At 40.1% G+C, this 24,077-nt stretch overlaps 1 protein-coding gene across 2 annotated transcripts in view; it reads right to left on the reverse strand.

Moving 5' to 3' along the window:
* DOCK1 (dedicator of cytokinesis 1) overlaps positions 1–24,077 on the reverse strand; it is a 566,139-nt gene that overhangs the window by 455,335 nt on the left and 86,727 nt on the right. The window contains exons 7-18 of one of the 2 annotated variants that reach the window (XM_054033802.1): positions 21,015–21,150; positions 19,619–19,776; positions 18,333–18,414; positions 17,759–17,894; positions 14,454–14,526; positions 11,559–11,638; positions 7,928–8,053; positions 7,119–7,243; positions 6,645–6,743; positions 4,545–4,617; positions 1,296–1,399; positions 463–646 (exon numbers count right to left, since the gene is read on the reverse strand). In XM_054033802.1, coding sequence (XP_053889777.1) covers positions 463–646; positions 1,296–1,399; positions 4,545–4,617; positions 6,645–6,743; positions 7,119–7,243; positions 7,928–8,053; positions 11,559–11,638; positions 14,454–14,526; positions 17,759–17,894; positions 18,333–18,414; positions 19,619–19,776; positions 21,015–21,150 — 1,376 coding nt within the window. Of the gene's footprint in view, positions 1–462; positions 647–1,295; positions 1,400–4,544; positions 4,618–6,644; positions 6,744–7,118; positions 7,244–7,927; positions 8,054–11,558; positions 11,702–14,453; positions 14,527–17,758; positions 17,895–18,332; positions 18,415–19,618; positions 19,777–21,014; positions 21,151–24,077 lie in introns of both variants that reach the window. The other variant, XM_054033801.1, reaches the window with a different exon arrangement.

A 24,077-nucleotide genomic window follows, 5' to 3' on the forward strand; every position in this document is an offset into this window, starting at 1 on the left:
CCACTGGGGACCATAGCCATTCCACCACCCTCTTTACCAGCTCTTCTATACACAGAGGCACTTTGAAGGGATACTAGGAATGTGTTCCATCATCCTCTCCCACACACCTGTTTGCACCCATGCTAGAAACTAAGGTTTTAGATAAAGCCTATGGTGCCCTGTTTTACACCCAGAAGGACCTTGGCTTAAATAGGCATGGAAATATTTTCTGATCCCTAGGCAGAGCTGGACTACAGTATATAGACTGAGCAAGGTTTGGATGCTACACTGTCAATTCTCATACTGTACTTGTGCTGTGTCTAGACAGGACTTCATTTGCCAGGGCTGCCAATCAAAACCCTTCACAAGCAGTATAAAATCCCCTAAATAAAAGAAAATAATACTACATTCCTTCCCCGCTGATAAATGGGGGGAAGTTAAAGGGACACGTGGGGTGGAGAGACATTTCTTCTAACAACTCACCATTCTGAGTGAGTTTTGTTGAACAAACAAGAGTAGAAATCTGGAAAGAATCTTTGCTGATGGTGCAACTTCCAAGGTTTTGCATGCTCTTCCCAGTTGTGGCGTGCCCTTTTTCTTCCAATTCTATTTTAGTGGATGGCAAGCTTAAATACGTTGAGGCATCCTCCAACTTCTTTGCTTCTGCCTGCAAGATTTTTTTTTAATCAAAAAATTACATGAAAAATAATTAAAATAATAAAGAACAAAGTTATATAGTATATTCTCAAACAGGAATAAAGATATTTATCCTAAATCTCTATGTAACTATTTACGGTCAATGTACTTTATGTTTGTTCCGGTTTTAGAGAAATTTCAGGTTAAAGTCTGTTTCTTTGTTTTTTTAAAAAGGCCTGAACAGCTATAGCACCTACATGGTTTGGAGCAGGAATGTGAAATTTCACATGGCCAAAGGCGTGCTTTTTTTGCTCCCCCATGAAAATCCATCCATATGCAGCCAAGTTACAAACCCTACAAAATCAGCATTTCCACATGCACAGTACAACTTGTTCAAGACCTGTCCCTCAATTTTCCGAATATCCCAATTGTACAGTACATGCTGCTCGGTCCTGCTGAGCCCTCTGGGTGTCATTCTGAAAGAGCCATACAGAAATGAACCTCCATTACCTCCCATCCCATTTACGTTTCCACTGCTTGACTCTGCGAACAATGTTCTTTTAATATAGTATTTTGCATGTACTTACAACTAGACCGATGTGTAATAGATTCCATAAAGTGAAGCTTTCACAGTAAACAAATCTGTGCAAGGACTGAAGCAAAGATCTTTAAAATTATACCTTGTACACTATAAGATCATGCTCTCCATCCCTTAAAGTTGTTCCATCATATCTCATCAGCTTCACAAATGCTAAAGCAAATATTTTCTCTGATTTATCTTTGGCTGTTAAAAAAAAATAAGACACGCAGCGTAGTTTAAGTAATTGATATTGACAGAGACACTCCTCCAATATCTCAAGGAAAGATCATTTAGAAATGGTCTGACAGTGATAAGGGTTCCCATATGCAGGAAAAGGGCTAAGAAATTTAATAAGGATGCAGTCTTCTATATATAAGACAAGCTAGATAGTAAAATAAAGATTTTTCAAACACAGGTGCCTAAAACTGACCTCTTTGGGGGCTGCTGAGCGCTCAGTACTTCTGAAAGTCAGGCTGCTTATGGATTTAAAAGCCTAAATTGAAGCACCAATGTTTTAAAATCTTGACCTACATTTTTATACAAATCCCAAATTACTATTTGACAGAGCAACAAGTCGGTATCTCTTATACCTGGAATGATGATATGTTGTCAGCTATTTTAGTACTACAACTTATTATTTGTATTACCGTTGCACCTAGGAGCCCTACTTATGGCTAAGGACCCATTATGCTAGTCACTATACCAACAAAGAACAAAAAGACGGTCCTTGCCCCAAAGCAGCCCACACGTAAGCATCCTTAATGAAAGCCCGACACATAATTACACGGCAGTAGAGATGAGGAGATGCTTACCTGCAACTGGAGGTTCTTTGAGATACATGGTCCCTATCTGTAGTCCCAAGGCAGCTGTGCATGTGCACCATGTGCCGAAGCCGGACGTTTTCAGCAGCATCCGTTGACCCACATATGAGTCATATGTTGCCTTGTGTTCCAGGAGAGGTTATAAGAGGCCATGCAAGCCGACGCACCGTTGGTCACCCTCTTACTGCTGAATAGAGCTGTGCGCAGCACAGGAGATGATGGATGGGTATTGGAATACAAATAGAGACCACACATCTCAAAGAACCTCTAGTTACAGATAAGTAACCTCTTCTTCTTTGAGTGAAGGTCCCTAAATGTATTCCAAACACGTTTGCGTATCAAGCAGTGATCAGCTTGGAGGTGGGTGCCAGGATGCAAGAGTTATCACCGCCAGCAGGATGGCATGGCCCACAGTCACGTCTTCGGCTGCCCCTTGGCCGATGGCATAGCAGGCAGTGAAGGTATGTAGAGAGCGGCCAGGTTGCCACTCAGCAGATATTGTGCTAGTGGACGTCCACCAGGGGGGCAGAGATGGTTGCTTACGCCCTCATGGAGTGGGCCATAATTCTGCCGGGCGGTGTGGCATTGGACTATGCATAGCACTCTGTGATGCAGGTAGAGACCCACTTGGATAAAAGGCTGTGAGGAGAGGGCCAGGCTCCTCAATCGCTCTGCAGTGGCTATGAGACGGTGTGGAGAAGCACGGAAGGCACAGGTTCTGTCTAGGTAGAACGCGAGTGCACAGCAGACGACCAAGGAGTGCAGCGTCCTGTGCGTGGGAGTGGCATGCAGTTTAGGATGGAAGACCAGAAGATGGATAGACTGGGTGAGGCGGAACTCAGAGACTACTTTCAAGAGGAAAAACTTAGGGTGAAGGTGTAATGAGGCTTTGTCCTCATGAAAGACCATATATGGGGGGGGGGGGGGGGAGTGAGCCATCATGTCTGCCAAGTCTCTGACCTGCCTGGCAGAAGTGATGGCCACGAGAAGATGACCTTCATGGGTAAGTAGGAGGGGGAGCACATGGCCAGGGGCACGAAGGGAGGTCTGGTGAGGGCAGAGAGCACAAGATTGGGGTCCCAGGGAGGGGTAGGTTTAAGGACTGGTAGGAAGCTGTTCGTCAACAAGTATCTGACCACTGGTGGGAGGAAGGCACTAAGAGCTGCCAGGTGGTCCCAGACAGAGCTAAAGCCAAAGCCCAAGGTCTTAAGTTCTAAGAGGTAGTCCAGAATAAGGGGGACAGATAGGTCTTTGAGGGGGAGACAGTGACGTTGCACCCAGGATGTGAAAAACTTCCACTTCGCCGCGTAACAAACCCGTGTGGAATCTCATCTGCTATGCATAAGTATGTGTCGCACTGGTGTCAAGCAGGCATGGTCTATATGCGATCCCCATCCAAAAACGAGGCCGTCAGTCGAAGCAGGCCTGGGCTGCAATGTCGGACTCTGCCCTGGTCCTGCGTGAGAATGTCTGGCAGATCAGGGTGACAGATTGGGGGCGGGGGCTGAGAGTCTGAGTAGATACTAGGAGGACCATGGCTCGGTCATGGCAGATCTTGCACAGAATTTGGAGGAGAAGGGGGATGGAGGGAAAGGCATATCAGAGACCACCTTGCTATGGGACCAGCATTGGCCTGGGAATTGCGGCCCCTTGCTCCCTTTGAGCAGTAGTGGAGTAACTTACAGTTTTCATAAGTGGTGAAAAAGGTCCTCAGCAAGGGGTACCCCAAGCATGGCAGATGAAACAGAAAATGGGCTTGCGGAACTCCCACTCATGACTGAGGTACCAGGTCCAGCTAAGCTCGTCTGTCAAGGAGTTTTGTGTCCCGGAAGGTATGCCGCATGGAGTGTGACATATCCAAAACAATCATATATAATACCTATATCAAATGAATGCTATCACAGTCAAAGTAAATCCTTCTATTACTAGAACAGTAATTGCTAACATATGGAAAATGCTTAGTCACAAGGCATCATTCTGGATGGCTCAGAGTATCTCGACTGCTAAAGATTTTAAAGGAAAATCAGTGGGAGTTGCAGGAAGGCAAATAGCTTGCATGTCCAAACCTTAATTTGAAAACAAAACAGTAGGTCAGTATCAGAACCAGGATTAAAACCCAGGTCTAAACTGCCAACCAAGTCAAGTTCCCTGTCTCCATTTTCCTCATCTGAAACAGGAGGCTCCTCACCTCCTACTTACCTATCTATCTACCCATGGGCCTCTTGCTTAAGGCAAAGCTATCATTTGATTTATTTACTGGGTCTCTTATTTGGTGACTTAGGAAGAAGGTGTGTAGGAAAGAAGGAAGAGGGCATGAAGGCTATCAGGAGAGGGAGAGGAAACAGAGGAAAAAAGACAAGCTGTACAGCACCTAGTACAATGGAGCTCCTAGGTGCTACGATAATAAATAAATAAATAGTAGTGATAGTAGAAGTACCTCATCCCCACACTAATAGCCAGAAACACTCTCTCCCTTCAGGCACCAGGAATTGACAGAAGCAACAGGGGAACAAGACTGAAGTACTCACAGTCCTGTGATGATCTGTGACGGAATGTAAACCTTAAATGACTGCGGTTCACATCTTCAATCGGAATTGCCACCTTCACAAATTAAAACAGGAGAGAGAAATAAGACCCATGACTTCAGATAGTTGTTACCAATACCAGACTTTCACAGAGGTTCTTCAAATGTATTTTCTGCATTTTTAGAGAGAGTAATGTAATTTTAGCTTTCTTGCGTTTCTAATAATTTGCTTGGCTCTTTCCAAATGAAGTATTTAAGGACCAGCATGACTTTTCCATGAAAGGCCTTTAAAGTCCCTAGCTCCCTTGGAAGAAATCTCCACTCCCTCAGCCATTAGCAGGCTGGGAGAGAGCCATGCCTACTAAGTTCCCTAACACATGACCTTATGGGACAGGCAAGCTACACAAGGGACACCAAAACCCAGCAGCCCTCACCCCCACCGATATCTGAAGCAGCCCCTTCTACATTCGTCAGGGCAGAGCCTTTACACAGAACTTACGTAGAGCCCTTCAGTTCTATGGACATCTGCACATCATCAACAACAGACGTATTCTTTACCCCTCAGATGTTGTCAGTTCCTCTCACCTCAAGTAATAGGACTCCTGACACTTACATAACTCTCTAGACCAGTCTCTCTCTCTGATCCAGGTGGTTGCTACTGCTGCTGTCAACAACTGTCACTACTGTCTATTCAGTTTAACTGCCTTGGTCTCACCGTACCACTTGTACTGGTAGCCCTTTTCTTGACCTCACCCCGCCCCCAACTTCACTCTCACAATGTCTTCTTCTCCCCACTATCTAAATATCCAGTGTACCCTAACCTGTTTTTAATTATTATTATTATTATTAACACAACCTCATTTGTACAGACACAAAGTTATATCATTAAAAACTTCAGCTTAAAAACAGTTCAAGTAAGATATGCAAGATATGCAAACCTAACCAACCATATGATCTTATGACTGTCTTACATTCCCTTACCCCAGCCATTCAATTTTTTCACTGTAAAAGGCCACACACACCTAGGGTGATGCATTAAATCAATAAATAATCTTTAAACAAAATCACAAGTCTATATATTTATCCCCTCGGTATTTAATTAGGGAAGTCCTATTTTCTTAAGCATATTTAAATTTGGATTGCATGTTGCTGATCTACAAGTCTGTAATTCATTCTGCCTCACCACAACCATTTTCTGTGGATACGTCTATACTGAAGGGAAAAAAAAAAAATTCAAGCAGTAGTCAGTCTCATAGCCCAGATTAACTGACTCGGGCTCACAGGGCTCACTCTACAGGGATAAAAATAGTTCCCACTCAGGCTGGAGCTTGGGCTCTGAGATCCAGCAAGGCAGGGAGCATCTCAGAGCCTTGACCCCAGCCCAAGCAGGAACATCTACACTGCGATTTTTAGCCCTGTAGTTCAAGCCCCACAAGCCCAAGTAACTTGACCTTACCTCGGAGACTCACTGCTGCAGGGTGGGCTAGGGGGGTGCAGTGTAGATGCACTATTAATTCCCACAGCAGCAAACTCCTAGCTGCAACTGCAAAGAGAAAGCCATCTTTTTTGGAAAGAATATCGAGAAAGAAAAAAAATTAGCTAAGTCTCCTTTCAATTAACATTCTTTCCAGCAATAACAGCCACTATGTGTCTTTCAGAAAACTACCCCAGCCTCATTTTTAATTTTAAACCTTTGGCACCTAGCTTGGGAAGTTGTTACTATGGTGCTAATTTAGCATCATTCGCATAATGCATCAGTAAACCCAGCATCCCAATATACTAATGAGCGTCACTATAATATATGTTTATGATGATTTCTTTGTACTGTTGTTTACAAAAGAAAGTTATCTTAAACAGATGGTGGAATATCCCTGTCAAAATCTATTTTGACCACAAGGATGGAAGAGTAATTTACATTCTATTAAATGCCAATGTTCCTTAGCAACCTTGAAAGGCTTTTGATTAGCTGATCCTTTTAGCCTTCCTACAATTGACCACATTAATTCCCTTTAATTTTGTTCTTAAAGATTTCTTATTAAAATCTATTCTCATTTTATTTTAAATTAACCCATTATGAGGAAAATTATTTTATCATCATCTGTACCTTGACAGTCTCAAACCAGCGAGGTTGTTTCACTTGGTAATAGATCACTGACTTGTATTCCGAGATAGCGTCATCACCAGCCCCAGGAAAAATCACACTCTTGAAAGACAAGGAATAAAAATATTTACCCACACATACATACCTATCTAACAGAGAACAAATAAAACAGCATTGTCATTCAATAGTGAAAGAGGAAAGAGTAGGTAGGTTAGAATAAAAGAGGTCTTATGCTCCAAGTTAATCACTAGTTAATTTCAATCAAACTGCATGCAATACCACCACAATATTTATATATTTGTCACAAATAACAAACTAAAGTATTTATTCTTTGGTGTGAGAACTTGGGCAAGGCATTCTTTTTTTTTTTTTTTTTTTAAAAGCCTTCAGATTTTGACAAATACCGAAGATGATGATGGAAAAATGTGGACAAATATACTGAAATACTTCAGAGATTACATTTTCCAATAGAAATACCTCCAATCTTTTGCCATCTTCATCATAAACAGATACTGTAACTTCTACATTCTTTGCTGTTGTTTTGCTGCCTTTGTCAAAATCTCCTTGAACTAATGTAACATAGATATCATTGCGAACGTCACCTGGCAGGACAAAAAAAAATTTAACTCACAATGTTCATATGCAGTTCTGCATAAAACAATGAAGTATAAAACCATAATAAGAGACTTTAAAGGAACATTTGTTAGGCAAGTAATCAAGTAATGCTTTTTTCTCAAATTGGTCTTTTTTAAAAATCATATTTCAAAACTTCCAGATATACAGACACATTTAACAGGTGACTTAAGAAATAAAGCAAACATTTGGTACATATAACAGTCACCCAAACCATGTGAATACAATTACCCATTATTGCATTCAAGTACGTGAACTAAACATGTAGTTGTCCATTTATACATGTAGTTTAAGCTGCTCCTTTTGAAACTGTATACATTGCTTCACAGATTCACTGGTAACAAAGTAGTCAACACCACTCAGGTGTAGGTGATTTGAAACAAACTAGATGCTCTACTATCTGAGTACAGTTACTCAATGTCTATGACTTTGTGACTAAATTATTAATGTAAAATTTTTGAGGCAGGAAGTACTTAATATAAACTGAAAAAAATAATTATGAACCAAAATATTAGTAATTATTATGGATTTGATTCAGACAGTTATATTCTATTATCTATGGCAATGTATCAATTTACTGCCCTAAAAAGCAGTAAATTGGGCAGCGTGCCCAATTTTGCTCTTAGTATCCCAATGCAATTATTGACACCTACCAGGCATAATAATCTCAGGAAACCCCATTTTCCGAGCCACAGCTGTGGACCTATCCACCAAGTGAGGAAACTCTTTCCTAATCTGATGAATATCTCCTGGAAGAAGTTTCAAAGTCACCCATAAACCTGAAGCATAAAATAGAATTATTAGACATATTTTCCAATGTTTTAAAACAAACAAAAGTGTGTTATAAACTTCAAAAGACAATGCACATAAAAGTTACTAAGCCTTGCCCCCAAAATATTTACATTTTGCAACACTAGACTAGAAATAATTATTTAAGAAAAACTTTGAAACAGAACTACAACTATCACACCTAGAATGCACTGGGTACATCAGATTAGAACAGATTTTAAGGCAAACAATACAAAACCGATAGAAAAACTGGAAATCCAGCATGAGAGAGAGAGAGAGAGCGAGAGCGAGAGCGAGAGAGAGAGAGAGTGTTGGAGACATAGTGGATGTGGCTCATGTAGCCTACACAATACCTTGTAGGAGATTCCTAAAGGAGGATATAGCATCAGAGGCCACAATTCCACAATGCGTGCACAGGGGCAGGCGGACCCCTGTGCCCACACAAAGTCAATGGGTTTCTATGTAGGTGCAGCTCTGCCCACTCTTACACATGCAGACATACACAGTAGCAGAATTAGGGTCCTAGTTTATTTTTTTCTCTGGGGAATGTAATGCAATCCATTAGCAGTTTGTTGTCTATTACATGTTAATAGATGGCAATGATAGGAAGGAATTTCCTCTTTTCACACAGGAGAATACATTTTTGGTAAGCATGGTGGCTGATTAGGTGGGATGGGACTTTTCAAGTCTAAGAAAACAGAATTTGAGGAAGGGCTTCAGTAAAACAAAACTTAAGTCCAGCATAGGAACAGTTTTTGCAGTACCACACAACATGAGTATGGATTGGCAGAAAGATGTTGGAATCTTCAGTGCTTCAATGGGCGCAGTGAAGTTTGCACTGTGGAGCTACTATAGCACTTTTAAATAAATTCTGCACTGAACAAGATAAAATAGGTCCCACAGAGTATCCCAACTGTCCTCAAAACTGGAGAGCTAGTTCTTCTCAGGCTTGAATTCAGAAAATGGTTATTAAGCCACCAATAGCACTGGTCTGCACCTTACGCCTGCCCTCGGATTTTTCATAAATCTTCCAAATGACAGTAAAGGGTTTTATTCTTTTCATAGGAAAAGTACAAGGGGCAGCATTAGTTAGAATGGAAGATCTGAGAAAAAAGTATCAAGTACCTGAGGAAGATGTCCCCAACTCTGATACTCTTCCCCAATGCACATTATCTGGCTATGCCAGGAGGAGGACAGGAGAGACTGGATGCACTTTAATCAGCCTACAACTTTAGTCCTAAAATTCTGGAAGTACCCAGCTGGTAAAATTTTACACTACAGGTAATTCCATAACCATTTACATACCTCTGTGGGGGCTGCTGTCACTCCACTCCTTTACCCAGCCTGGTTGCCAGGCAACCTGCTTCTGGGACCTCAGCACACCTCTCCCTCCATCAAATGAGGGTTAAGGGTGATTATTGGGGGACAGGGGTTGACTCCCTGCCGTAACAGTTACAGGAGACCCGAACAGCTCCCATATCCACTCCTTTAAAGAATACCTCCTTTAAATACTTTCCCATTTGATCTGATCGCCGTATCCACTCCCTAAGGAGTGCCTGCACTGGATATCCGCCACAAGCTACCAATAAATTGCAACATCATAGCCTAACCCCCCCCCCCCCTTTTTGTTCGTTCCCCCCACTCAGCTCCCAACCCACTGTAGAGAAGGCAAAAAACCCACCTCGACTTGGCCAATCTGACCATCAGGAAATATTCCTTCCCAGCCCCCCAAAAAAGGAGTAACTGTCCTAATGCCCAGAGCAGATCATGACAAAATCTGGTATTTCAAGTACTTCCATGAGAGGGAGGGTGGGTGCTGCTCAGCCCGGTTCAGATTTTTGAATAGGCTTTTATTGTAGATGGGGCATAAACAGCTTCCCCCAGACACACACCGGTCACATGGTGGGAAGGATGGATCAGTGTCCCCAACACTAACCAGGCATGGAGCTGCCTGCCTCTGTAGCAGATAACTCTGGTTCTCTAACCCTGCAAGGGGCAACATGCTTCCTCCAACAAGCCAAACAACCCCACTGCTTCATGTGCTGTGAGATCATTTTTGCATTTCATCTATGGGGATAACCAAGGCAAGTATAACTTGTACCATTCTGAAAACGTCAATGATGCCTTCAAAATGTCAACATTTGCCAACAGACATCATGCAATTACTTCCTGTGCTATGGCACAGATGAGAACTGTTGAATCTCAGATACCAATGAGGGATAACTTGGTAAACGGACTCCTTAATGGTGGTCATTGCAATGAGATATGAGTTAAATAAAAACAAAGGCAATTACAGAAGTGAAAGAAAAAGCAGCAATACAATAAAACAGTACATCTATCAAGCACATTTTATAAAAAAAAAAAAAAAACAATGCATAATGTTTGTAACAGGATAGTAACACAATCAGCAACTTGTGCGCTCACAGCAAGTACTCTCCATCCACTAATTTTTTATTTTTACAGATGAAGAATCCAAAAGGAAATTTAAAGTTACAATTTAGTAACTTGTAATAATATACCTCCCTACAAATATTGGCTGGAGTGGCAGTTCAAAATAGAAGAAAAAACTTCTTAAACAAAACCCAATCTCCTCTTTATATTGCTATTGTATAAAAAAGCTGCAATTCTGTTATGCATATGAGTGATCAAAGTGTATTTTCTTTAAACCCTTTGCTCAGACACTTTATAAATAAAAGAAAAATAGTTCCAAGAGGAAATTTGTAGACTGAGATTCTGCATTTACTTACACAATGAGGAGTTAATCCAAGACCAGAAAAAGAACAAATCAAGTATATAGCACTAGGGTTGGAATGCATTTAAATTTTTTAACTAGTACATATCTTTTATATTTATATTCATGTCATCAGAGAATACACTGAATTATCTGTTCAACCTATAGACAGTAATTAACAGTGTTGTTTATTTTGCAGCCCTCCTTTACCAACTCAAAACACAAGTTGGTATCAATTCTGATGAGAGTAATTGCCTTGTCGTATTGACAGCAGACCAACTGCTTAGACTGCAATTGCTAATAGGAAAAAATTAGAAAAATGGGGAGGAGAGAAACACTCCCCACCCCGCCCCCTTGATGGACCCAGGGTGTGCCAGAGTTCAAAGGCATGAAAGCCAGTTATTGAAGTCATTGCTTTCAATACACAAACATACAAGAATGGATAAGGCAGAAATATAGACGCATGTAAAAGTGGCCAAGCACTGCATAAGGACAGAAGACAATCTGTAGAATAACAATACTCCCAAAAAGGATGCGGCGGGGGGGGGGGGGAGAGGGGGGGAAAGAGAGCACGGAGAGAGAGGAAGAACGGGGGGGGAGAAAAAGGGGGGGAAATAGGACAGGTGTCTTTTCTGGTACAAAACAATAGCAAGCAAACAAAAAACAAAAAAAAAAATGAATCCTCCAGTCCAAATTAAAATAGTCAGATGGTGTGAAGCAAGGATATATTTTGTATTCCAGTTTACATAAAGAACAGTACCTACCCTGACCCTTGTGGTTAACTTCTTTAGCAGCAATCACTTTGTTTATAACAGTCTGAAGGAAATCATTCTCCCCTGCCACCCTGGGTGAAAAACGGGATGATATGTTCAACTGCTTGTGTCGAATGGCGTCATCCAATGCTAGCCTGGAGGATGCACATGACGACCAACACCAGGAAACAAAGGGTCACAGAAAACCAGAAGTCACAGTAACAAGGGAACACAAAAGATCATATCATAGTTGTGACGAAGAGTATTTATTAGTCAACGCAAGACAAAAGACAGGAAAGGTAACAAGAAAGACACAGGAAGATCATTAATCAGGAAAATGCTGACCTGCTAAAGAGAACTCAAGCAATCCTATGTTACCCTTCCCAACGGGAACATGCATGCGTCAGGTCCCAATCCCACTTCCAATAAATAGCATGTGTAGTAGTGAAGAAGAACACTGATCTCCTGAGAGACCCATGTTAAATACCGAAATCCAATTGGGATGATTTTGCAAAAATGTACAGTATGTTAATTCAGTGCAACCTTCAGAGTAGCTTCTACAATTGAATATATTAAGAGGTAGTGTAGATGGTTTGATGGAATTTACAGAAGAAAAAACTTTTACGTTTAACAGAAATGGCTTAGTGCAAGAAAAACAAACAGATAATCCATCATTTTGTTATACTAGGTGAAGAAAAGAAAATGTGAAAATTATAAATGAAATGCAACATTTACAAATGTCATTCAAGTACCCACACCAGTCTTGCCAAGTACTTCTGACAGCTGTTGTGTTGGTGGGCAGTGAATGAATACAAACAAACATACATATGAAAACAGAATTGCATGTAGCACAACAAAAGCACAGCATGAAACGAGTAAGAAAATATGCCTCTTATACACAGTGTTTAAGTCAACATTGGAAACAACGACAAAGCTATTCTTCATGTGTTTGCACATTACTCATATTCTTGGTGTAGACTTTGAAGAATATTTTAAATTGCTGAAGAAAAAATGCAACAAAAACATATTGCACACCCTTTCCAAAAGCAGGTTTGTATATAAATAGACTATAAATTGGTTTTAATGGAGCAAAAAGCTAAACATTCCATTAGAATCCACTTTCTTGATCCACAAAGATTCATTTTCTTTGCATACTTCCACACTCACTAAAATAAAAGCTTGTCATTGTTTAAATTCAATAAATAAATCTCACAAAGGCACTCTTCTTTAAAAGCTTCTACTTTCCTTGAATAGAATTGTTACTGTTCTACGGACTATTATGTACACAAATTACACACAAATTCCATTGCTATCATGAAATACAAACATGAAGTGGCTAGGACTAAAGCCATTAGGCATATAGTGCTAGTCACCTGATTTCTTTCTACTGATTCTGCAATCTCAAATTTTCTGTTAAGCTCCCCAAACATCTTTGCTAACTCTTGTACTTTTTAATAAGGCCTAGTTTCCAAACTGAAATTATTTGATGTCACATTATTTTAGTCTATTGCTCTCTAGATTTATTTAAAAAACCTCACGAAATCTAGAAGTAGATTAAGTCAAAAGAGAACTCAGTTATATAACAGCATTGTGGTCTACATTTCTTACAACAGTAAAGCTGAGACAAGATGGGAGAGGTAATATCTTTTATTGGATAAAACTTGTCTCTCTCACCAACTGAAGATGGTCCAATAAAAGATATCACCTCACCCACCTTGTCTCTCATATCCTGGGACCAACACAACTACAACAACACTGCATTCAACAATGGTAAAGCTGAGCATTCATATTTTAATGGGGATGTACTTTAATATCATAGAATAAGGTGAGGAAAGGGTAGTGGGGATAAATAAAGTTGGAATCTTTAAAATCCCCACAAATTTTAATTCCTTTGTTAATAGTAAGCACACACTTCTAAAAAGGACTATTTTTTTCTTTAAAAAGAAAGAAAACCTATCCATACACACACAAACATTCAGACTTATTTAACACACAAAAACAGATTAAGAAATTCAGAGTAAAATCTACATCTGACCTTTGACAGTACATTTCAGTGCTTTCTTTTAATCTTAAAAATATCGGATAACACTGTATGAAGTTTCACATGGCATAGTGGTTCCTTTTATTTCACTTTCTCCTTTAGAAGCCTTGTGTTTTGTTTTTAGATAATTTAGTACTTACGAAAGCTGCCAAACTGAGCATCTAGTAGACCATGATCCCATTTATCCATAAAACACCACCCACAGCACAGGTAAAAGCAGTGCAATCTTCCCTGCTGCCACACCAAAATCCTTAAAAGAGCTGGAAAACTAGTTATACGTATGAGGAGTTATTTCAGTTCCCATGCCCATTTATTCTTTGGTTTCTCTGGCTTTAATTATCTGCCAATTAGTGCCAATTATGGTGGTGATTTAGTGACATGGACAGGCACCTGATACAACCAACTCATTTCATACAGGACACTTAACATCCATCAGACGGAAACAGCTTTTGGTCATTACCAACCTTGACTAGACTGAAACTAGTAACATATAAAGGAAAGAAGCTTAAAACATCTATCTCAAAAACCCTGGGCCCATCTAATTAGTTCCAGGCTCCTTCACACACAAAAATGGAAAAGACATGTTTAAAGTTGAAGCTGAAAAAGCACTTAGAAATAGGTGAACTTTTTTTTTTTTTTGGCACCACTATTCATTCCAAATAAATAAGTGAAGAACTAAGAAGGGGAGGAAATGCTTTTAAGACCTCATGTGTTAAAATTCCAATCTGCAGCAAGTTTACAAACTTCAAAATATCTACATTACATTAGTGGACTGTAAGATCAATTTCAAAATTGACATTGAAAAGTGTTTTACATTTAATCCTCCTTAAGTCCTCTGACAATGCTTTATGTTATTTTAGACTTACGGTTGAAATGGTATAAAGTGTTGTTTGTCCTCATCATCAACTTTCCCATTAATTATGTCAGTTACATCCATTACTGAAATAAAAACAAAGCTACTGCTTTAATTTGTCAACAAATGGGGGGGGGGGAGGAGAGGGGGAAACAAACAAACAATGTGCTATAGTCCCTTCATCTCTAATAAAAGAAATTAACAATGGCATAAAACCAGTATAGTTCTATAGCAGAATAGTTTCATGTTTCAAATACAGATTCAATTTCACATCAGTGAAATAAATGGTATCCTCTGAAGCTATTAGTAGATGTTTTTTATACAAGCTTTTGTTTGTCGCATGTACCATCATGTGACATTACTTTAAACTTCTGCTTACAAGAACAACCGAGAAGCTTATTGTTGCACATGCCTCCAGGGATCTAAATCTCAATACAAATCACCACTTTATTAACCTAGGGCGTGGCCTGATGAAGAAAACTATTACTGACGTTATTTCTTCATTTGAGAAGGAGAGAGCGAGAGAAAGAATATATTAGTCTTCAAATCTATATTTAATTTTCAATAGCCATGAGATGTGGCATAGTCAGGTGCAAGGTAGGAAAGGTCATACACTGTCTTTGAAATAATTCGCCTCTGGATCCTTCTATGATACTGTTCAGATAATATTTTGTGAATATATAGAAACAAATCATGTCACTGCTTTATAAATGATATCTGGAGAGAATAACATTAGGTTGGCTAGTAACACTGTCATATGCTCCTTGAACAGTACTATAAAATGAAAGATAGTAGCCCACCAAAGTTCTTCTTTGTTGTGTCAAACAAAAGTTACATGGCCTTTATATCAAGATATTGTTTGATTTATAGAAGAACTAGGAGACCATTGGCATAATACTGGTGAACAGCGCCATTCAGACACAACCAGCCATGAAATTCCACCCTTGAAAAGAACACGAACACACAGAGCAGTCATTGTCTTCAGATTCTATGTGCATTATTACCATTACTCTCTGCTGGGAAGTTTATACCTGCTCAAGCTTTTGTGATTATGTTGCTCTGTAGTGGCTGGACCACAAAAGGGATACTTTAATTTGAAGGGGGTGGGGGGAGTCCATATTAGTCTAAATGAACATGAGGAAATATTGTATGTCTGAACATTTTTCTTAATTTGCTGTAAACTTCTGTACTGTATTTAAGAGTACAACAGGGCAAGGTAGAGCTTATTTGAATTTCAACATATGAATTTCAAGATATGATTACCTCAGCATTTGAAGAATTCCCTTTACTGTAGGGAATAGGTAGGGAATAATAAGGAACTTTTGGGGCTCGTCTATACAGGGAAGAGGACACCACTAGCTACTCTGGATTAACTGCCCACGTGGACACACTTTCTGAGGACTAAGCTAAACTGCCCAAGGGCCCTCTTAAGACATGCCCAAGGTGCCTTAAGCTATTGCACACAAAGGCACTCGTAGTGCACAGAAAAAATGTCCACAGAGGGAGTCGGCACAGAGTAGCCAGTGTGCTTTAAATTCACACTGGAGCTTATTGCACACTAACTTCCCCATGTAGACAAGCCCTTAGTTATCAAAAGCCATGAGAATTTTTTTTTTTTTTTTAAAGATGACCTCACTGGTGCATGTTTTAATGTCAATAAGAGCCCATTAAAGAAAAAACCTACATTAATCAATGCTTAAATCTTCTCACTGTGTATGCCATGTGAGCTAGAAGCCTACTTACTACTTATATTTTGTAAAATATTATCTTAACATACGTCGTTCTTGCACAACTGTGTGTTAATAAAAAGAATACCTTCCTTTTGCTTCAAGTATCAGAGGGGTAGCCGTGTTAGTCTGAATCTGTAAAAAGCAACAGAGGGTCCTGTGGCACCTTTGAGACTAACAGAAGTATTGGGAGAATAAGCTTTCGTGGGTAAGAACCTCACTTGCATCTGAAGAAGTGAGGTTCTTACCCACGAAAGCGTATGCTCCCAGTACTTCTGTTAGTCTCAAAGGTGCCACAGGACCTTCTGTTGCTTTTTCCTTTTGCTTGTGTTTTTATTAAGGGCAAAGTAATTTGTTTCTGAAAGTAACTACAAAGGGTCACAGAAACAGGACATATGATCAGTTCATGTAACTATGCGGTGAACAATTAAGTTATTTGTGTTTTCCACTTTATCTGAGCAATTTTATCATGTGGTTTCTTTGACCTTCCATCTCTCTGCACCTTAGCCTTAATAATTCTGAGTATCTGCCTCAGCTAAATCACTTATTCCTGAGTGACTTCAGAACCTCTAGTCCAGTTGATGCTCTGCCGTTTCAAACATTTTAAAAGGTCGTATATTCCACATGAAGAGAATTAAACTGATTTAAGCTATCGTGCACTTGTACATTTCCATTTAGGTTTTAAAATACCTGATGCTATACACAGAATCCTACAGAATCATAGAACTGTCGGGTTGAAAGGGACCTCAAGAGGTGATCAAGTCCAGCCCCCTGCACTGAGACAGAACCAAGTAAACCTAGACCATCCCTGGCAGGTGTGTGTCCAACATACTCCTAAAACATCCAATGATGGGGATTCCACAACCTCCCTTGGAAGCTTATTCCAGAACTTAACTACCCTTATAGTTAGAAATTTTTTTCTAATATCTAACCTAAATCTCTCTTAGAAGATTAAATTACTTGTCCTACCTTCAGTAGACATTGGTAACAATTGATCACTGTCCTCTTTCTAATAGCTCTTAACATATTTGACTTATCAGGTATTCCTTCAAGTCTTTTTTTCTCAAGACTAAACATGTCCAGCTTTTTAAACCCTTCCCTTATAGGCCAGGTTTTCTAAACCTTTAATCATTTGTGTAGCTCTCCTGTGGACTCTCTCAACTTGTCCACATCTCTCCTAAAGTGTGGCGCCCAGAACTGGACACAGTACTCCAGCAGAGGCCTCACCAGTGTCTTACATACAACACTCCTGTTTATACTGCCCAGAACGATATTTGCCTTTTTTCAAAAATGCATCACATTATTGATTCATATTCAATTTGTGATCCACCATACCCTCCAGATCCTTTCCCATAGTACTACCACCAAGCCAGTTATTTGCCATTTTGTAGTTGTGCATTTGATTTTTCCTTTCTAAGTGAAATTACATCAAGTGTAACATATGTATCTAATATGCACACAAAAGATTTAGTAGCTTGTTTTTCCCCCTTACCAAAAAGCTGACAAAAACATGGAACAAATATTCAATATTAAAAGAAGCTCTTATTTACAGTGAATTCTGACTATGTAAAAACTAAGGAGAATAGATTACCTGCTACTCCAAAAGGTCGTCTTAGCCCAGAGGTTAGTTTTCTTGTGTTGTTGTCTCTTAGTTCCATTCTGCCAACTCTTACAATCTGACAGACAAAACTGATTTTCTCTCTTTTCAGGTCTTTGCTGCCAAGATCCTAGAAATATTAATTTCCATACATTATAAGAATCCTATTCATTTCAGGTTCTATTTTAGTAGCCAGCAGAAAGACAAGTTGTTGTTCAGAATGTAAAAGTCTTTTCATCTTTTAGCATTAGAATAAGTTATTCTCATGACAATAGAATTTTCATAACAATATTTAAGCCATTAATTTTACACAGAAGCCAAGGAGTCCAACTATTTTTGAACAGTTGAAATCTTTTTCACAATTGTCAGAGGTTCAACTTGGCCTTTACCCACATGAACCACAGTTGTCAGAAATTGCATTAGAGTAATTAACAAGGAGTGACTTATAAGTTTCTCCAGGACCTAAATTCAAGTCTGCAAAGGTAGTCTACTTCCTGTTAACTCTTTAGCATTTTTCAAGATAGGAAACAAAGCGCTTTAAACACTGCAAAAACAAAAGCACACTTACAGTGAACACAGCTCGAAGATTATGTAACCTGTCTATGTCTTTAGGCAGCCCAGAACTTGACCATCGAACTAGATAGTTTTCACTGTAAGAACAAGGTTTTAAAAATATATATAGATATGTATTTAGATATATATGTATGAGTTCAGATGTTACAAAATTAGGTTAAGTTCACATTAAACAACCTATTTTTCAGCACTATAAGTGAGATTCTGCTCAGTGAAGAGATTATACTAAATAGCATCTTCTTACCCAATTGCTTGTTCCTTGTGTGTAAACATTGCCATTTCTGTCATTTTACTGACTAAATTATATTTTGGGTTTTCTTGTTATTTTGGTAGAGGGGGAGGGTTTAGTTTTGGTGTTTTACACCTCTTAATACAGGAGTGACAGTGCAGCTCTGAGACAGTGAGCTGGATTCTTATTCAGCTCATGAAACAGTAGGACAATTAACTGAGTTCTGTCGTTGGTCATGCATGAGCCAAAAGTACCCAGCTTGACTTTCAGTTCTCAGTTTGAGTTTGCATGGTAGGTAGTTTGAAAAAAAAACACAAACCAACCATCTGATTTCCAGATCTAATCTGTTGAGTGAGACACAAATATGGTACCACATAATTGCATTTTTAAAGTCACTTTTTAGAATAGAACCATACTTCAAAAATCTAAACCAAAAATGTATCAACATTAACTTTAGATGCCTACAGAAGTAATTTTATAATTCATATAACCACATATGGATACTAATGATGAAGTTTTATGGGGGTCAAAAAGTAATATACTCTTGTCTCTTTAAACCTGATATCACAGGTGTGTTTCATTCCTATTACAATCACAGGAACATTTACTCAGTGGGCAGCTGCTATTGTGCTTTGTGCACGTAATATGAATAGAAGAGCAATTCTTCTTCAGCCTAGTAGAATGCAGTCCCTGTAAGGAAGCAGGGGATCCAGAACACTCAGTCTCTCTGATGACTGCCAAGGCAGCTGAACAGTGAATGAGCCAAGCCTTGTTCATGTGTCATTTACCTCTACACAGGTGGAACTAAAGACAATACAATAAGGAACACTACAAATTCCTAATGTACTGAAGCAAGAGAGACTAATCTGTTGCTGTGTTGAATAAAGCAGATGAAGTGCTGTATAATCCATGCTTCCCAGCTAACTTTCTGCTAAAGTTTACCCACCAAGCTAACCTTCCAAAAAGCCCTCTCCAATCTGCCGTGACTCGACCAAAATCCAGAGACACAAGATAAACAGGTATACATAGTGCAACAGACAGACAACACTAACCTGATAAACTTTGATTCTAGTGGGTCGTACAAAGACATCAGGACTTCAGCATCTTCTCCTATTTTGCAGACTACATTTTTTAAATTTACAAATAAAGCAAACGAAGGCGTGGCGGCAAATTTGGCTTGTCTGTTAATATCAATGTTCTGCTTTTGAGACTGTAATTTAATAGAGACAAAACAGTCAAATTTAAACAGCACTAATGACTAGAATCACACCCTTAAATCATATCCTTAAATCTTACCCTTCCACTATGAAATGTTTACCTGAAACATTTAGGGCAAAAGAAGAGTGCGTCCCCTCCAGGGGGAAGAAGCCCCAGCCCTTGCCATTTTCTATACTGGGAATAGGAAGAGTGCTGAGATTTCTGGCAGGCTGCTCTACTTGGACCCTCCTTGGAGCTCTGTTTTGTATTAGTTTCTAGCTACCAAGGGGGAACAGACAGAATGGAGCAAAGGATCAAGCTTCAAATTTGTCTGCTGGAACAGAAGAGCTTTCCTTCAGTCTCCACTCTTCTACTCTTTCCCTGGCCTCCTACAGGCTACAAGGAAAGAAGGGGGAGAAGACGGGACCGCTACTCTGCCCTTCCCCAAATTTTTATTTTTTAAGTCTTTCTCCACAATGGATGGCTTTAGGGCCTGCCTCTGTCATTGCTGCTTTGAGCTTTCCCAAGAGAAACAAGAAGATGACTATAAACAGCACCACAACCTGTCCAGAGCTTTGTTAATTACACTCTGTTCCTGCTTGGCAAACCAGTGAGTAGCAGCAGAGATAATGAAACCATCTGCATAAAACTTCAGGAAGAGCAGATTTCACTGTTCACATCTGGACAGGTCTTTGGGAGAGAGAATTTATTTTTTAAGCAAAGTTTAAATTCTGCAAAATTTTTGCTTTGCCTCCACATTTATCAGGGAACCTTTTTTACTTGTCACAGATGATTCAACAAGTACATTTTAAAACTCAGCATACAGATCACATATACAATCCTAATGAAAATATTAACTGATCTGAACCACAGCACTGTATCCTAAATTAAGCCTCAAGAAAAACAACCATTAATATATACAATTTCATTAAATATGCATCTCCTCTCTCATGTCATCTTCGTAGTTCTCTCTCATAGTAATCCATCAATTATTTTATTGGTAGAATATTATATCAACATTTACACTTCTGAAGTATAGGAATCATTTTTTAAGAGGGGATAAGTTATGCAGCCCATATAAGATAAGCTACACAATGTATTTTTGATACTTTTGATCTTGAGAATGCTTCATGGACTAAAACAGAAGACTAAGCCAAATTCCTGTTTTAATTATATTTTATCATTATTTTTTACATTAATTTACATGATCCTTAATTTTAAAAGAGAATAGTTGGGGATAGTGTATCTTACCTTTTCTTCTAGTAGTCTTTCCTCAACTTGCTTGGAAGCTATTTCATGAGCTCTAAAAAGGCTGATTGTGCTGGTTTGTTCTGGATCTAAAATGTTGCCATCTTCATCCCTTACAACCAGATCCAAATCAAGAATCCTATGTAAAAAGTTACAGATTACTTATCATTATGCATAAAAGGCCTGCAAGAATTGCAGAATGTTGAATATATAGATACCGGATTTATACGACAAGAAAAATCTCTTTTTCTGCTCTGTCTCATTTGACATTCTGGACAAACAAAGTGAGTAGTATCACATATAAATTGGTGGTCAAATAAATGAGTTCTAGCTTCTTTTTTAAAAATCTTCCTGGGCAGGCAGTTCCATGTTACTTCAGAAATCCACAAATCCATAGAAGCAAAAGCTATGAGACCCAGCAAAGGAGATACTAAGACCTTTATCTTTCCTTAAGGCAGAATCCCATTTTCTGTCAGTAGGGTCCAAGTGTCAAGGGTTAGCCTCTTCAGAAAGATTTTTTATCCCCATACACACAGCCTATCTTTTGGGAGGATCATCTGTTTTCCACTGTGCCAGCTCCAGAACTTGTCATAAAACCAAGGAACGAAGAACATACCATTTATATCCCTCCAAGTCTCTCTAACAATCTTGGCCAAGGCCTTGAGGAAGAGAAAAGGTCTTAATCTTCCAAATATCCTCAGGGAATTACTCTTTCCTGTTCTCTTGTGAATTCTTGTTTTGGCAGTCCTTTTGTCAGGAGTTTGCTAAAATCTAGAGTCCTAGAAATCCCAATTGGGTGAATCCCAATCATCAGCACTGAAATGTCATACAAAGCCTGACTCTTCTGAGTAGGAAGTACATAGACAGGAGGTAGCAGTTTCTCCTTCCTCTCTTCTGCAGGGAAGACTCTGAACCATTTCTAGCTGGGTGCGGAAGCTGGAGGAGCCACGCATAAGGTTAGAGGAGAAGCCTCATGAGCATATGGAGCCATGGAGTCCTTGACAGTGTGACACACCAAGGACAGGATCCTAGGGTAAATCCCCTCTAGATAACATTCCAGATTACCTGAAATAAAACACTACCACCTGAGGACCTTAAATTAAGGGCCTGAGAGTATCATTCCCATGAAAAGAGGAAACGCAGGACTGTTGAGAAGTTGAGCGTCCTCCAGTCTCAGTGCAAGAAACTCTTCAATGACTTGCCTTGAGTTGAAGGAGGAACGAAGTGCTAAGTGCTGTGGTGTTCCAGGGTCTTTGTACAGAACCATCATCTAAAACTGTGCACTGTCCCTAAGTTAGGAGAAAGGATTTGAGTGCTAAAGTTTATAGGGCTGCTGCTCAGAAAAGCTGGGGCAGAGGACGTGATGATTTGGGAATCTGTCTGTAGAATTTATGAACAGAGTGAGATTACAAACTCTGTGTCTTTACCAGGCTGCAAACTCAATTTTGAATGTGCAACCTTTTGCCTTCTCTGCTGTTTGTTTGCCTCTATGTAGGGCTGAAATTCCAAAGATTTGGGGCAAAAGAACAACAAAAGAGTTGTCGAAGTTAAGTACTCTTCCAGTGAAGGAGAACAGCTCTTTACAAAAGGCGGGCTCCCAACCATAAGAACAGGTTTAGCAGGGGATTAGGGTGACCAGACAGTAAATATGAAAAATCAGGACATGGGGTGGGGGGTGTAATAGGAGCCTATATAAGAAAAAGACCCAAAAATCAGGACTGTTCCTATAAAATTGGGACATCTGCTCACCCTACAGGCTTTCTGGTCAACTGGGCAGACGGAGCTGGATGTCACCTGACAGAAGGGGCTGAAAGTTATCAATAGTGAAGAGCTGATGGGTCAGGGTCTTTTGTCTCCAGCCGTGTCTCCAGCAACTTAGCATTTAGAGGCTGCAAAAAGCAGGAAGCCCTCCCTTCTTTCCTGAGCCCAGAAGGGTTCCCAACAGAAGGAGAGGTTACTTACCCGTACAGTAACTGCAGTTCTTTGAGATGTTTTAGCCCTGTGGGTGCTGCACTTCAGATGTGTGCAAACCCTCAGGCTTTCGACCTGAGATTTTGGTAGTAGTGTCTGCAAGATCTGCATCTGCGCCATATACATCCTTGTGTTCTGATTCAAGGGAGGGTGGACCCATCGCCACTCTGGTACCTTCTCAACTAGGCAATCCAGCCAAGGCAAGGACTGCAAAGTAGAGGGGAAGGAGTGCAGGTAGTGGCGCATTAATAGAAACAGAACATCTCAAAGAACTGTAGTTACTGTACAGGTAAGTAATCTCTCCTTGTTTGAATAATTATCTCTATGGGTCCTTCACTGTAGATGAGTTCTGAGCAGCGTCCAAACTTCTGGGGGTGGGTGCCAGGATGACCGATCTAGTAGAGATCAAAAAACAGCTGCACCAAAGGCTACATCTGTCCTTGAAGCATGCACAATAGCCCATGCTGGGGGAAAGTTTGTGCAGATGACAAAAAGAGCAAATGTGTTAGACCTGTACCTCTCCTGTATGTAAAATGCTTTACAACTACTGCATGCCACGTGAGAGAATTCCACTGCAAACCAGAAAGTTCACGCATGTGGGGTGGCGTTCTGGGAGAAGATGTGCTTAAGCATGAGGGAATCTGAAGGGTCAGCACTGAGCCCTGAGGGGCTAGGCAGCTGGACAGCAGTTTCCAGCTCTCAAGATGAGGTGTGGACAGGAGGTGTGCACCCAGAGCATGTGCCAAGGAACCCAGAGATTAGAGGAGTGGCTGGATTCCATTCAGGCTTGAGAGGCTTAAGCCATCCAAGGACACAGAGGCTTGGATTCCCTCCAAGTTTGAAGGGTAGCCAGCAAGAGGGTGCCCAACTGGATCTGTGACAGTGGGCTCTTTGAAATACTGTTTGCCCTGGAGTGGAACATGAGTGCTAAAGACAGTGGGGTTGCCAGAGGACAGTTCAGGAAACCTTGCAATATGCATTGACTGGCTTCAGCTCCTAAGGAGGGCTAGACCCTCCGGTTGAAGCCTGAGATAAAGAGCAGGCACAGCATCCTCATCTGCCACTGCTGCCACAGGTGTGGACATGAGACCCTCT

The sequence above is a fragment of the Malaclemys terrapin genome, chromosome 7, assembly GCF_027887155.1.
Source record: "Malaclemys terrapin pileata isolate rMalTer1 chromosome 7, rMalTer1.hap1, whole genome shotgun sequence".
Taxonomy (NCBI): domain Eukaryota; kingdom Metazoa; phylum Chordata; order Testudines; family Emydidae; genus Malaclemys; species Malaclemys terrapin.